This window comes from Rutidosis leptorrhynchoides, chromosome 1 (assembly GCF_046630445.1).
Source record: "Rutidosis leptorrhynchoides isolate AG116_Rl617_1_P2 chromosome 1, CSIRO_AGI_Rlap_v1, whole genome shotgun sequence".
Classification (NCBI taxonomy): domain Eukaryota; kingdom Viridiplantae; phylum Streptophyta; class Magnoliopsida; order Asterales; family Asteraceae; genus Rutidosis; species Rutidosis leptorrhynchoides.
In genome coordinates this window covers 112771584-112787175 of record NC_092333.1, presented here as the reverse complement: position 1 = coordinate 112787175, position 15592 = coordinate 112771584, and the positions used below count along the sequence as shown (strand labels likewise).

Below are 15592 nucleotides of genomic sequence, written 5' to 3'. Positions count from 1 at the left end.
TGATAAAATAATCAAGGACATCCCTTTAGTCAATTTGTACAGACTAACCAATCTTTATAGATCTATCAGTTTTGGACAGCAACTAGACATGTCAACTTGTCAAGCTTATAACTCATGGCAATTAACGTTTTCAGATGTTAAAATGAAAATGAAATATGTCAAGGAACATATGAAATAACATAATCCAGAAGATCAAAGCTTCAATCAATTTCTAGTTCCCTCTAGGTAATTATTTCTAGCATTAAAACAGTTTCGGTACACTTTAACGTATGAATCTTCGTTTAAACATATCGGGAGCATTACAAAAGCTTTTGATGCAATTCTTAAGTCTAACATGCATGATTTTTCACAAGGATTACAGTAGTACACTTTTCATTAGCTAATTCAATAAACACATATCTCAGAGAATTCGGATTTCAATTATAAATAAGTCAAAACTTCGATTTAGCATATTTTAAGCATACGATAACGAAATCAAGTGAAATCAAAGTCTAAAGTTAATAGTTTTTCGAAAGCTAAACATCTAAAAATGTTACATGATCAGATCAAAAGTCATCTCTCATCAGATCCTTGAGAATACAATTCATTTTTCATGTAAACAAAATCAATTGATCAAATTAGCGACTAACAACGAGTAATAACACAATCAATTGAGCACTAGACTTGATTACACTATGTAATTGAATAAAATTAGATTTAATTGAATTGGGGTTAGTGTAACTATACCTCAAAACACAAATTGTTTATACTAGCGCGTAGAGAACGACGATCGGAACAAGAATGATCAAACGAGCAAGAGCAATTGAGCAATTTTTGATGGTGATTTGGTGGTGGTGATATATGACGTGAAAGAGAGGGAGGAGAGGAAGGATGAGCTACATTTTTTCATAGGTAGGATGGAATGAATGATTAAATATTGTATAGAGAATTATCTAACTAGTTATTTAGTGCCTAAAAACCAAAAGTCAACAAACTTGGGCCTAAAAACCAATAGTCAACAACCATGGACAAATCATGGGACTAATGATGATGAGATATGAGGTCACGGCCATGTGGCCTCGGGCTCGGGTCTCGGGCTCGTTTTGTGTAAAAGCTCGTTCGCGCGTGATTCGTTTCGAGTGCCGTTAACCTTACCGAATCTCCGGAACGTTAACTAGTCGTTGAAACAAAATCACCGTGTTTAATTCATTAAGTAAATAATAAATTAAATTTCTTTCGTAAGTTCAATAATTATTAACAATAATTATTCTATCATTTTTCTGAGTTCTGTTAATTGAAAAGTTTTCTAGGCGATTAACTTTAATTGTGTCGTTTCTAGTTTAATTCGTCAACCGAATTAAGTTCACTAATTAATATAACATATTAATTCAAGTAATCCACTAAGGATCAAGTACGAATTTAATTACTTTAAATACGAAAAAGTTTCACGTAGCCACTGTTAATTATTCTGGAAAAAAAAATTCGGCTTATGAAAATCGTATGATTTAACTAACGATCGTCAAGTATTTAACGGAAGTTTTAACGAAAAAGCTCGGGTTGTTACATTACCCACCCGTTATTGAAAATTTCGTCCCGAAATTTGGATGATGGCAGTTATTGATGAAAATAAAATATTTTCGTATTATTAGATATCCACGTTTCAACGTGAGCTTGAATTCTATAACGAAGTTTGCAAATAAAGTTTATACTTGGCTTGAATAGTTTGTCTTTCCAGACGTAAGCCTTCATAGATTCTTTTAATAAAAGAATTTGGTCATATACGAGTGTTTCGTCAAATAATATGATAAGATTAAATAATCTTTCGAGATCTCTATACGGATGGACTTCTAAGGTCCGTTCGGTTTCATAATGAATACGAGTTAAGTGTATAGAATTTCTTATCATCAAGAATATGAATGAAATGATTCGGTTACGTGTAAAAATACAACTGAATATGTCACTAATGGATGTATTGAAGTAATAGTTGATCCGCCTTGACTTTTCGATGTAATCACTATTGATTCTCCTGAATTTAATGGATTTGAATATAATCGTTTGAAATCTGTGAGATTTGGATCCCGGTAATTAAGGAAATTAGAATCCTTTTTTTTATTTAATATGATTATCTTAATCGGCTGACGCGTTGTTATGGTAAAAAGTTTTGATATAAATTAATCTTCTCCGTGTCCTTATTTTCTCAACCTCAATCTTCTTACTTTCAAAATTCTATTTTCAAAAATTCTGTGAAGATGCTTCATCCGCTCTTGATTTTCGTTACTATTTTAACTGTGTATGCAGTCATTCTTCTTTTTAGTCTACCACCAGAAGAATCTCTGTTCTTCTATAATGCTCTAGGGGTGATAGTATTTTTAATTCTACCACTCCTCTGTTTTTCAATACTTATTGATATAAATGGTTTATGATCTTTCATGTTTGTTGTCTTTTATATTCTGACCTATTTTTCGAAGACTCATGCTTTTTATCCAAGAAGATCTTCAACTTGTTCTTCTATACATGGTTAATTAATACGGATCAATAGCTAGTGATGATGCAGAAACATTCGCTGTTCATCGTCATAGTATTCGTTTTCACCTTGTTTTCTCTTCTCGACTTTTTATCAAGCAAGTAATGGTCCAGAATTCGTAGATATGAAGTTTCGAATGAACTTAATATTCTAAGCAGAAAAGAAAGGTAATGGCATGATTTAATTTGGTAAATTACCAGAATCACGGAGGATAGGACTATCAAGAATATATTTTCTTGATATGTTCAGAGGTTAAATAGAATGACAGAGTCATGTAATATGGCATATGGTGATGGTAAAGTCGATCAAGTCTTATCATTCTCAAGTTTCATTAGAACTTCCGCATGACTTAGAATAAATAGGAGAAAAATTATTCGTTTAAAGGTTTCGGCAGATACTGAATCATCTGGAGTCATTAAGTACATGTTTAGTCTTTGTGATATGTCCATAGTTTCTTTCATGGTTTGTTCAATCCGTTTTCTAGTACCAATTTTCTATTGAGTGTTTCCAACACTCCATTCTTTATCATCGAACTTTTGGCCATTAAGACCATCTATAGTTTTGCTGCTTCATCAGCATCATAACTGAATCATTGGTTATCAATCCGAGGTGTTTCAAGAATTTCAAAAGATTTGAAAGCAGATTGTAATCGTCAAGATACAAAAGATTGTTTAAGATGAAATCAAGTGGCAAAATTTGAAGAAATATTTGTTCTTCGGTAAACGGATGCATATATCGATGGGTGTAAGTAGAATAGTTAATGACTTACTGAATCAGAATTGAAGAATGTACAGTGTAACATATTAATGTGAACTTAGATATTTCTCAGGTATCACCTACTCATTATAAATTCACACGTCATAGCTAATATGAAAATGATTTTTATTTTGATCCTCATATATATAAATATATATTTTCTTCAGACAGAAATAATGAATTACAATCTTATTAATCTCGCTTGATTTGTGGTCGGGATCGGGATGAATAATTTCTAAAACTTTTGAAATTACATAATCGCCGAAAAATGAAAATGGTGTTTGGGGTGCTGGCGCTCATGGTGCGGGTGCCTGTGCGTATGATGTTTATGCCGCCGGTGCTGGTGGTGCTGCTGGTGCCTACAAAGTGCGCTGTGTTCTCCAAGGCCACCACTCGAGTACGGAGTGAGTTAACTTCTTCTGCTAATCCTGGTTGGTTAGCAGTGCGGAAAAGAGGCTGGATAACCCGTAGAATTTTAGAGATCACATACTCATTGCGATATATCCTCGCAAGGAGAGTGAATATGGTATTTCTGACAGGTTCGCCGGTCAGTGCCTCGGGTTCTTCTCCAAGGGTCGAGAATTGTTCGTGGAAGGGATCGCCTTCTTCTTGTCTCCATTGAGTAAGTTGTTCACGAACCCATCCCCAATTCATCCAGAAAAGATAATGGCTAATTGGTTGATTCATTCCGGTTACAATGTTTCCGGAGCTTAATTCGATCTCCATATCGGAATCGCTCTCGTATCTCGAGGAATTAGAACTTTGTGAAGAATTCATCTTACACGTTCAGGTATTTAGGAAATGATTATTGGTATGGAATGATTGTGGGATATAAGATGATATTCTAGTTACATAGAATACCTATATATAATTCAAAGGTCCCGTAATTTACGGAGGAAATCAAGAAATATATCAGACAAAATCTAATACAATAAGAATGATAGCGACAGAATTAGTCTATATGTAATCGGTGCAATAATTGCAGTAAGATGTCGGTGGATAAAAAATGATAAGCAGTGAGAAGTAGTGATCGGTCGCGACTAGTAGTGAGAGGCGGCGTTGAGTAGTAGTAAGCAACGATAAATAACAAGGAGTAGTGGTATAAGATGATGAGTATGTCCAGGCAGTATCTTCGTAGTGCCAAGTAGAAATCAGGGGTGACGGACAGTCCCGTGTAGTGAAGAATTGTGACGTGATTACACGCTCCTTATAGGTTAGAATAACAATTAAATCATACGGTGTAAATTTCTACTCATATTTGAAATTAAACGGTTTATGTTCTAAACGGTATTTATCCAAGTAACCTACTTGACTCGCTCCCAATTCCTTATTTTGCGGTGTCAGAACTTCTATATGAGTTACCGTAATGTAATCCCGATCATTACATTACGCTATCTCACATTTCCATTCGACATCACTCCATAAGTTCAAGATGGCGTAGTCAACTTAATTTAGTTAAACCTCGCATCGCGGGCACGTATGTGATTCGTAGTATAGCGTTTAGTTCAAGTCCATATCATATGGGTATAAGGTGTATATGTACGGGATGTAATGTGTAGCCCTACATGTCGTATTATGAAGCAAATGGTGCAGATATGGTGTATAAAAGTCATCCAAGACACACGGCTATAGACTAGACTTCACTAATTCGCCCTACGGTTAGACACACTAATGTATCCTAGTTCCCTATAGCCAAAGCTCTGATACCATATGTAACAACCCGTCAAAAATCCCTTTAACGGAATGTTAACTCTGGTCCCAGTGCTTGGCTTGACTTCTACGTAACAGCAATATTCTACAGCGAAAGCAATTAATACTTGAGAACAAAACACACAAAACGGATCAACAACAATGTTGAGTGAATCTACAAGTTTTAGGTAAATAATACAGTATGTTTAAGAAATACATTTCGAAAACGGTTATTAGTGGAAGACCACCAAGGTTCAATGTTAAAATTTTGTCGACAACTCCGTGTCCCATTTCAAAAGTTTGTTGACACTACCATGTCAAGTTTCAATCATTTGTAGACAATACCATGTCAAGTTTCAAATATTCGTAGACAATACCATGTCAAGTTTTATCTCATTTGTTCGTAAACCACAGTCTTAAATAACGTTGTATAGTATCTGAAAAAGAGTTATCAGAAAATAGTTTAAGTTCCTTGACCACGAGATTTTACAAGTATAACTCCAAGTTGCGAAACGTTTGCATAATCTATGAGCACCTGAATATTAGCAATGACCCGAGTATAGAAACCACTACACTCGCCTTTACCTCATAAAATGTTATACACTTGTTCGAGTGTATCTAATGTTCAAAGTAAATGCACCACATTTAATATTGTAGGGTGAGGTTGTCAACCTAATGGATCCGTCCATCTAAATTGTACTTACACCGATGGTATTAAAAGTATTCAAGCTAGAGGCTTTGTGAACAAACTCAATATGCATATATAGTACTCGTGTTAATACAAAAATCATTTTATAATGTAAGTATAACAGCGTGTATTCTCATCCCTGAAAACATGTAAAAAGCGGAATTGTAGACTCACCTTGAGTGCACAATAAAGCTTAGTGAAATAGTACGGAAAAACTGACGATCGCAACGTAAAACGCAACCTAATCATTTAGATTATCTTAAGTAAGTACATAAGTTACACTATGTCATCCCATAGTGTACGCATAGTCCTAGTGCTCAGACTGACTCAACGAACAAGTAAAAGTCAACTAATTCAAGCAAGTCAACAAAAGTCAAACCAAAGGTCAACTCGGTCAAAGTGATCAACTAAAGTCAAACATCTCAGTAGGTGATGCAAACATGGTCAACATGTCAAACCTAGGTCAAGTATCACGTTACAGTTCATAGTTCAGCAAATTACACATTCGCAGTTTATCGTATGTCTTTGAAATATGCACGTCATAGAAAGATACAAGTATAAAGCTTAGCACATAACTCCTAAAATTATGGCCAAGTGCAGTTCACAATTAGACTCAAAATTGATTCCAGAAAGTTTAACCCGGTCCTCATACGGTTCCTGTAAGTTGGGTTTCAGAAAGGGTCTACTTAAGGTTTACTAAATCAGTTTCAGCATGCGCAGCAGTTTTAGAACAGTTATCAAAAAATATAGAAAATAGATTTTAACAAAAGGCCAAGAAAACTCCAGACATCCCGAACCTTCTGTGATAAAATAATCAAGGACATACCTTTAGCCAATTTGTACAGACTAACCGATCTTTACGGATCTATCAGTTTTGGACAGCAACTAGACATGTCAACTTGTCAAGCTTATAACTCATGGCAATTAACGTTTTCAGATGTTAACATGAAAATGAAATATGTCAAGGAACATATTAAATAACATAATCCAGAAGATCAAAGCTTCAATAAATTTCTAATTCACTCTAGGTAATTATTTCTATCATTAAAACAGTTTCAGTACACTTTAACGTATGAATCTTCGTTTAAACATATCGGGAGCATTACAAAAGCTTTTGATGCAATTCTTAAGTCTAACATGCATGATTTTTCACAAGGATTATAGTAGTACACTTTTCATTAGCTAATTCAATAAACACATATCTCAGAGAATTCGGATTTCAATTATAAACTAGTCAAAACTTCGATTTAGCATATCTTAAGCATACGGTAACGAAATCAAGTGAAATCAAAGCCTAAAGTTAATATTTTTTTGAAAGATAAACATATAAACATGTTACATGATCAGATTAAAAGTCAACTCTCATCAGATCCTTGAGAATACAATTCGTTTTTCATGTAAACAATATCAATTGATCAAATTAGCGACTAACAACGAGTAATAACACAATCAATTGAGCACTAGACTTGATTACACTATGTAATTGAATAAAATTAGATTTAATTGATTTGGGGTTAGTGTAATTATACCTCAAAACACAAATTGTTTATACTAGCGCGTAGAGAACGACGATCGGAACAAGAATGATCAAACGAGCAAGAGCAATTGAGCAATTTTTGATGGTGATTTGGTGGTGGTGATATATGACGTGAAAGAGAGGGAGGAGAGGAAGGAAGAGCTGCATTTTTTCATAGGTATGATGGAATGAATGATTAAAGATTGTATAGAGAATTATCTAACTAGTTATTTAGTGCCTAAAAATCAAAAGTCAACAAACATGGGCCTAAAAACCAATAGTCAACAACCATGGACTAATCATGGGACCAATGATGATGAGGTATGAGGTCACGGACATGTGGCCTCGGGCTCGGGTCTCGGGCTCGTTTTGTGTAAAAGCTCGCTCGCGCGTGGTTCGTTTCGAGTGCCGTTAACCGTACCGAATCTCCGTAACGTTAACTAGTCGTTGAAACAAAATCACCGTGTTTGATTCATTAAGTAAATAATAAATTAAATTTCTTCGTAATTTCAATAATTATTAACAATAATTATTCTATCGTTTTTCTGAGTTCCGTTAACTGAAAAGTTTCTAGGCGGTTAACTTTAATCGTGTCGTTTCTAGTTTAATTCGTCAACCGAATTAAGTTCACTAATTAATATAACATATTAATTCAAGTAATCCACTAAGGATCAAGTACGCATTTAATTACTTTAAATACGAAAAAGTTTCACGTAGCCACTGTTAACTATTCTGGAAAAAATTCAGCGTATGAAAATCGTATGATTTAACTAACGATCGTCAAGTATTTAACGGAAGTTTTAACGAAAAAGCTCGGGTTGTTACAATGTTAGTGGGCCGTCCAGGTGAAAGAACGTTGATTTTTAGATTCGATGATGAAAGGATTTGAAGGATCCCGAGTTGAAGGCAAGGTTATCAACTCCAAGGCGGTATCCAAATCAAAGACTGTCATAATAAGAAAAATTATCGGTGTCGAGTTAAGAATTTTCACACGGACTGCGTGTGAGTTTTCGTTTGTAAGGTTCTCGTTTCTTGTTTGTTTGTTTAGGTCTCTGGAAACGAGAACCACAAAAATGTGAGAATTTTCTAATTTCATAGTTTTTGTGCATTTTAGTACAACAAATTACATGCAAATGTTAATTAATGCGCATATCATTAACAAACATATAATCATTACCACGAATTACATGTTAATTTGTTAATTATATGAAATGTTCACATGTATCACAAACAAATATGCACAAGTGAACGAGAAACTATATATTTGATTATATAGGTAAAATATAAGTTATTTCAAATTATGTTATGTTCAATCATACTCTCGATCACTATTTATGAGTGATTCAATCTACTTACATGTGACAATCTTTGTAAATAAAAAGTTTTCGCAGTTCTCGCCCCTTTTTGTGGTTCTCGTTTGAACCTTTTGACTATATATATATATATATATATATATATATATATATATATATATATATATAGTAGAGGGATCAAATGAGAACTTTTTTGTGTGTGACAAACATGAGAACTCCAAAAAAAACACCAAAATACACTGAAATTCGAGCAAAAAAAGTTGCGGGCGAGCAAAAAAAAGAAATTCGAGCAAAAATGGGGAAATTCGAACAAAAAAAAAGGCTGGCGAACAAAAATTGTGAAATTCGAACAAAAATGTGTTCTACATTTTTGAAATTAGAACAAAAAAATGTAGAACACATGATAGTCAAACAAATATGTGTTCTACACTTTTGAAATTCAAACAAAAAAAGGCGGGCAAACAAAAAAGTGGCGGGCGAACAAAAATGTGTTCTACATTTTTGAAATTCGAACAAAAACATGTAGAACACATGATAGTCGAACAAAAATGTGTTCCACATTTTTGAAATTCGAACAAAAAAAATAAAAAATATAATTTTTTTGTTCGACTATGAATTTTTGTTCGTCCGTGTTTTTTATTTTTGCTCGAATTTCCTTTTTTTTTGCTCGCCCGACTCTTTTTTTTCTCGAATTTTAGTGTATTTGGAGTTCCTAGAGTTCTCACACTAAAAAAATTCTCACTGGATCCTCTCCATATATATATATATATATATATATATATATATATATATATATATATATATATATATATATATATATATATATATATATATAGTTGGTATATAATTAAGAGAAAAAAAATCAAATCTACTGTACGTTTTGTCAACAAAAATAAGGAATTTTTGGTATATTCAAATGAATTATTGTTTATTGAGTTATGTTAAACTTATGAATGTATTTTTTTTTTTTAATATATAGTTATGTACTGAAAAAAAAAAAAAAAAAAGCTTTCTACACGTGTAAGAACAGTAGCCGCCGCAACATGTGGCTGCCACCTCTTGTTATTATCTTTTAAGAAAAAAATGTGTTCTAAACTTTTAAGAAAAATTGGGCCTAGTTTTTGACCTAGCTAAAGCTTGGACCATTTTTATCCGTGATCTCAAGTGACGGTGAGGTATAGTCAGATGATGCACTTTTTGGAGTAAAAATAATTTTCGACGGTGACATGGTCATGGAATAAAGGTATATAATGGTGGAGTGTCAAATTTGAGTTATGAGACGTGGTAAAATATGATTGAAAGTTTGGTAGAAAGAAAAAAATTACGAGTTGATCATAAATAATCTATTAATTGATTTTTCAACAATCGTGCATCGTACGAACTAGGTACCTAGTAATATATAAATATATGTTAAATTGTGATTGGTTGAAATAAGTAAACGCCAATTTCTTCCACCGTTGGCTTATTGGCTAACGACGCGTAACCTTTACCGGTGACGCCGCGTTACCGGCATTAGTAGGCGGCACCGTCACCAAATCACCGTCAGAAGGGTCGTTTAACGCACCGTTAAATATGGTATTATATGTTTCGCCTTCCAACATTCCTAAATTAATAACATCTCAGCCTCCATATAACCCTTCTCGTCATCTTCACTTCTCCAACCCCGTCCATTTAATCTTTAATTTTGTAAAACAAAAATTGTATAAAGGAACCAAATACACCTCCAACAACTAGTTTCTTGATATAATCCACACTCCAACGTTAAAGTCACCAAAATCGTTTGCTCGACCTTGACCCCGACGTCGAAGCACCGCCACGGTGTTGACAGGTTGGATTTCGCCATCTCCGGGCCAAAACACCGAAGAAAATTATCGACTCATTGTGCTCTAGCGAAAAGATAAGTCACTTTCATGAGTCTATGTTTACGGACTAGGCGGGGTCCACCATGCCATTTGGATCAATTAAATTTATTCCATTTGCTTACGATTAGGTGATCCGTTACTCCGTAGTTCTTCAGCCCTTTTTACAACTCCATTATCTTCTTATTTTGTTATACTCCCTCCGTCTCAAATCTATTGTCCCATACAAAAAACACAGAGTTTTAAGAAATCTCACTAACTTCATTATCAACCAATAATATATCTTCTCTCTCCAGAATAATCTCTTTCAATTGGTTGAAAAGAAAACAATTAATTTAAAACATCTTAGAACAATAGATTTGAACCCGAATGAGTTGTGTTATACGGTATTTGGTGCACACACACTTGTACACAAACCCATTACTTTCTTGACCTTATTTATATAAAATAAAATGAAAGTATCACAATTCCCATTTAAAATATTATCTGTGAACAACTGTATTCATTTATTTTAGCTCTGATGACAGTCGTAGTCAATAATTTCCGCTTTATTCATGCCATACTCCAAGTTAGGGAATAGGTGTATTTCGTGTGTGTGAAGGGTCCAAAAGTCCCAACTGTTTTAACTTCTCCACAAAAGGTGATTTTTTCAACATTGTTCCCACACATAGTCAAGGTCAAAATCTTTTTAAACACTATCCATACATCTTTCATTCATCTTTCATTCCTGTTGCGCCAAATCAAAAGCAAAATTAAATTTAAATTAAACATTAAAAATTAAATAAAATATAAATAAAATATAAAATAAATCAATTGATAAAAGTACATATTACCTTGAACGAAATGACTACCAAAAAAGCCACGATACCTTGTGTCGTCAATAATAACGGCGAAAACGACGGTACACGGTGAAAGTTAACGGAATATAACACGGATTCCAAAGCACTGCACCGAACGGAACGACGCACAACAGAATCACTTGCTGCGAAAACGGATGGATCAATCAACAAAACGGATAAAAAATTCAACAAACTCATCAAATTTACAAATTGCTGCGACTTCCAAATATCAATTAAAAAATAAATAATTAATTATTGAATTTGTTTATGAATATGTTTGAATTAGTTATTATTAATGGATGTTTAAAGTGAAAGTTCAAATCCAGAATATCATTCAAATTTTGCAACTGTTGCGAGCATATACTATCATCTATATACAAATCAGGATCCGTTTCATTTTCTTTCCATTCCGATAATTGAATAGGTTTTCGTTAATTAATCCTCGTGTCAAAATGTAAGGATTGATTTTCATGTCGTCTAATTACCAAAACTGCAATCATCATCATCTTCCGTCGCAACTCGCAACAGCTCTGATAGATCTGTAATAAAAAAGTGAACGAATAATAAAATCACCAAACCTGTGACCGTACAACCAGAGTATTAATTTTCAAAATCATAAGTAGTCATCGGCTTTAGACATAATTGATAGCCGGCTAGGTCTAGGTTCAAACGCCGATCTCAGTCGTTGTTGATGAGAAGACGGCCGGATCAACGCCGCTAACGCTCGTTTTACCAGATCTCCACCTTCAACAGTTCCGATTCGAACTAATGAATTCGTCATCGCAGATCTACGAGCGTTCAATCGGTTCGGTGAATACGTAATTCCATGACTCGTATTGTAATTTTTATGTAAGCTACACCGGAACGATCCTGGATGCGTCGTCGGAGAACACATACACGTCTTCTTCGGCAAATTCTTCAACGGATTAGCAACGTTTTGTTTTCTTACAACTTGATCTCGAGGATTCATTGCCATTGAACGGTTTGGAGATCCAGATCTGCTGCCTAATGAAAACCTAACCGATGATGACGTCACCGGAGCAAAACCGTGAAGGTTTACACGTGTCGGTGATGACGAACGGTTGTAAACATGATTCGGTGACGGAGACGAGTAAAAGCTCGAGCTACTTGACGACGCGAACGGCGACGAAACTTCGGCGGCGAACGCCGACGAGTATTTTCCGAATCTTCCGGACGGTGAACTTGATCGTTGAAACGCAGATGTTAAAGGTAAGACCGGTGTGGATGATTTTCTAGATGATGTCCCCATTTTTTAGAGAGAGAAAGTTTTAGTGCGTGTTCTAGGTATTTTGTGTGTGAGAGATAAACGTTTGTAAACAAGGGAAAAAAAGTGTAGTAGTAAATTTACTGAAGCGCCCTTGGCTCTTCAGTTGGGCAAACCTAGCTCTGGTTCGACGCTGAATTTATAGGAAATGAAAAGGCTGTGGTATGAGATGTAATTAATGAGAACTTTAGGGGTGAGTAAATGAATACCATATTGGTTTGGGTTGGTTAGCTTAACTATGAAGCGATATGGAGGAGTTAACCGTGGTTAAGTTTGGTTAGGGTTTTTGTTGGTAAATGATCGAACGGTTCTAGAATAAGGGACGGCACAACACCGCAATGTGGAATCAATTTTGTGGGACAAATATTAAGTTTTTCTTTATTAATTAAAGTATATTAATATTAATATTAATATTATCATTATCATTATCAATCTATCTATAGTATATCTATCTATATCTATCTATAGTTAATATTATTCCGTAAAATTCTATAATGATATGTTATTATTAGAATAATTCCTTTGTTAAGAAAAAATTTAAAAAAAAAAAAAAAAATCTAAGTATGGTGGGTGATTTCATTAATCTAAATAATTTTAAATTAAGATTAAGCATGGTGAGTGATGTTATTAATCTAAATAATTTTGAATTAGAATTAAATCTTATTAATTAATTATTATTATTAAATCTTATTAATAATTATTTTAATTAATAAAATTAAATAATTATAAATTATTTCAATCAATTATTTAGAATTGAGTACGAGAAGGTATAAAAATTAGGCAGAAAGAAATCAATTCTAAATTTATATTTTAAATTACATCTTTAAAATAAAATGACAACCAATATTATCTCTTATGATTGGATGTGGATTATATAATATGCATTTTAGATGTTTGAAGAAATATTCAGCTGACGAGTTTCTTAGTCGGACTTTGTGGTTTCACGGGTCATTAAACTAAATAACTTTAGCATTTACATTCACTTAATACCTAAAATATATCATTAAATTGTTTCTTTTAAACAAACTCGTGGTATTAAACTAAATGACTTTAGCATTTACGTTCACTTAATACCTAAAACATATTATTAAACTGTTTCGTTTAAACAAACTCGTGATTCTACGGGTCATTTCACTAGTTAATATTTAAATCTTATAATGATAATGTCATTATTAGGCTAATTTCTTTGTTAAGAAAAAAATTTTTAAAAAAAATCTAAGCATGGTGGGTGATGTCAATAATATGAATATTTTTAAATTAAAATTAAATTTTACGTAGTATTAATTAATTATTATTATTAAATCTTATTAATAATTATTTTAATTATTAAAATTAAATAATTTTGAATTATTTTAATTAATTATTTTCAGTTGAGTACGAGAAGGAATAAAAGCTATGCATAAGGAAACAAATTCTAAATTTATATTTTAATTTACACTTTTAAAATAAAACGACAACCAATATTATCTCTTATGATTAAATGTGGATTGTTTAATATGCATTTTAGGTGTTTGATGAAATGTTCAGCTAACGGGTTTCTTAATCGGATTCTATGGTTTCACGGGTCATTAAACTAAATAACTTTAACATTTACGTTCAGTTAATACATAAAACACATCTTTAAAATGTTTCGTGTAAACAAACTCATGGTTCCACGGGTCATTTAACCAGTTAATTATTATTATTGTTATTACTCCGTAACATTTTCTATTATCTATATACTAAGGGAGGTGGGGTTTGTGGTCGTTTTGGCCACCCCACCTTATCAAACGACACCCAACCAAACCCAACCCCAAAAAACGCAAAACACCTCCCACAACTATAACCAACTTACAAAAATTACACCAAACTTCAGGGGGGTAAAACATAAATTCTCTTACTTAAAATAAAAACTCCACGCAAACACTTCGACTGCCCGTATCTTCTTGATCGACGCGAGTTAAATTCCACCGACCACACCGTTAAACTCGAAATTTTTTTATATGAACAAAACGAAACTAACTACGTTCGAAACGGACACTTTTTAAAAACACTAAACACAACGACAGCCCGTATCTTCCTGCTCGCCGCGAGTTAAATTTTTTCGACAGCACCGTCAGACTCGAAATAATTTTATGAACAAAACGAAACTAACTATTTTCGAAACGGACACTTTTTAAAAAAAAAAACGTTAAACACAACGACAACCCGTACCTTCCTGCTCGCCGCGAGTTAAATTTTTTCGACAGCACCATCAGACTCGAAATAATTTTACAAACGAAACGAAACTAACTACGTTCGAAATGGACACTTTTTAAAAAAAACACTAAAGGCAACGACATCTATAACAACGCTTAACACATGAGCCGTTTTCCCTTCTGTAAATACAAAAAGCTACGTTAAATATGAATACGCAGGCCGAAAGCCCCCGCCGCATCGCGCGGGCCGGATCTGAACTAGTTATTGTTATTACTAAAAGTCGGCCGACTTGACTTATGCGTCCATCGACGCGTCGCTTTTTTAAGCATGGCTGACGTGCCGTGGCTTAAAAAACGGTTAACGGTAAACAGTCTGTCAAAGTTGGAAAAAGTCGGTCAAAGTGGGTCCAAGTAGAAAATTTTATTTTTTTATTTTGTAATAATTGTTGTTAATTATTAATTGTTCATGTTTATTGTGAATATAGTTTATTTTTTTAAGTTTCGATTTGTATATAATATCATATATAAATATATATTTAATGGAACTATTTTAAAAAGTCAACGTTGGTCAACGTTTGACGCTTCCTCGTTGCGTCCCCGTCTCGACCGAGTCATCCCTCCAAGGTTCTGACCGAAACGTCCCGACTCACTTCTTTTACAATGTTAATTATTACTCCGTTACATTTAACAGAAATATGAATTAAAGTATTCATGAAATTTCAAATATTCTTTTTGGAGAAGGAAATTATTTTTTACACTATATTATTTGTAAGAAAAAGAATACTGACAGATTTTAAGGCTGTTATTAAAATGCATTAATGAAACTATTATTTTTTACATGATTTTTTTTTTTGGCAAAAACCGAATACTCATATAGAAACGAGGTCGTTTTCCGAAAGAAAATGCCCTCAACATGAAAACAAAATGAAAAGAGGAGAACGGGGAAGCTCGAACCTAGAAAACAACA

At 33.5% G+C, this 15592-nt stretch overlaps 1 protein-coding gene across 2 annotated transcripts; it reads right to left on the bottom strand.

Moving 5' to 3' along the window:
• Positions 1-10588: 10588 nt before the first annotated feature.
• Positions 10589-12547, bottom strand: LOC139864041 (uncharacterized). 2 transcript variants are annotated; one of them, XM_071852633.1, is made up of 3 exons: positions 11649-12547; positions 11158-11306; positions 10589-11051 (listed from the first exon to the last, which is right to left on the bottom strand). In XM_071852633.1, exon 1 carries the CDS (start codon positions 12431-12433, stop codon positions 11777-11779), a length of 657 nt encoding a protein of 218 aa, XP_071708734.1. In that variant the 5' UTR covers positions 12434-12547; the 3' UTR covers positions 10589-11051; positions 11158-11306; positions 11649-11776. The 2 variants fall into 2 exon arrangements, with proteins under 2 accessions (XP_071708734.1, XP_071708730.1); XM_071852629.1 differs by having other exon boundaries at positions 11158-12547.
• Positions 12548-15592: the final 3045 nt, after the last annotated feature.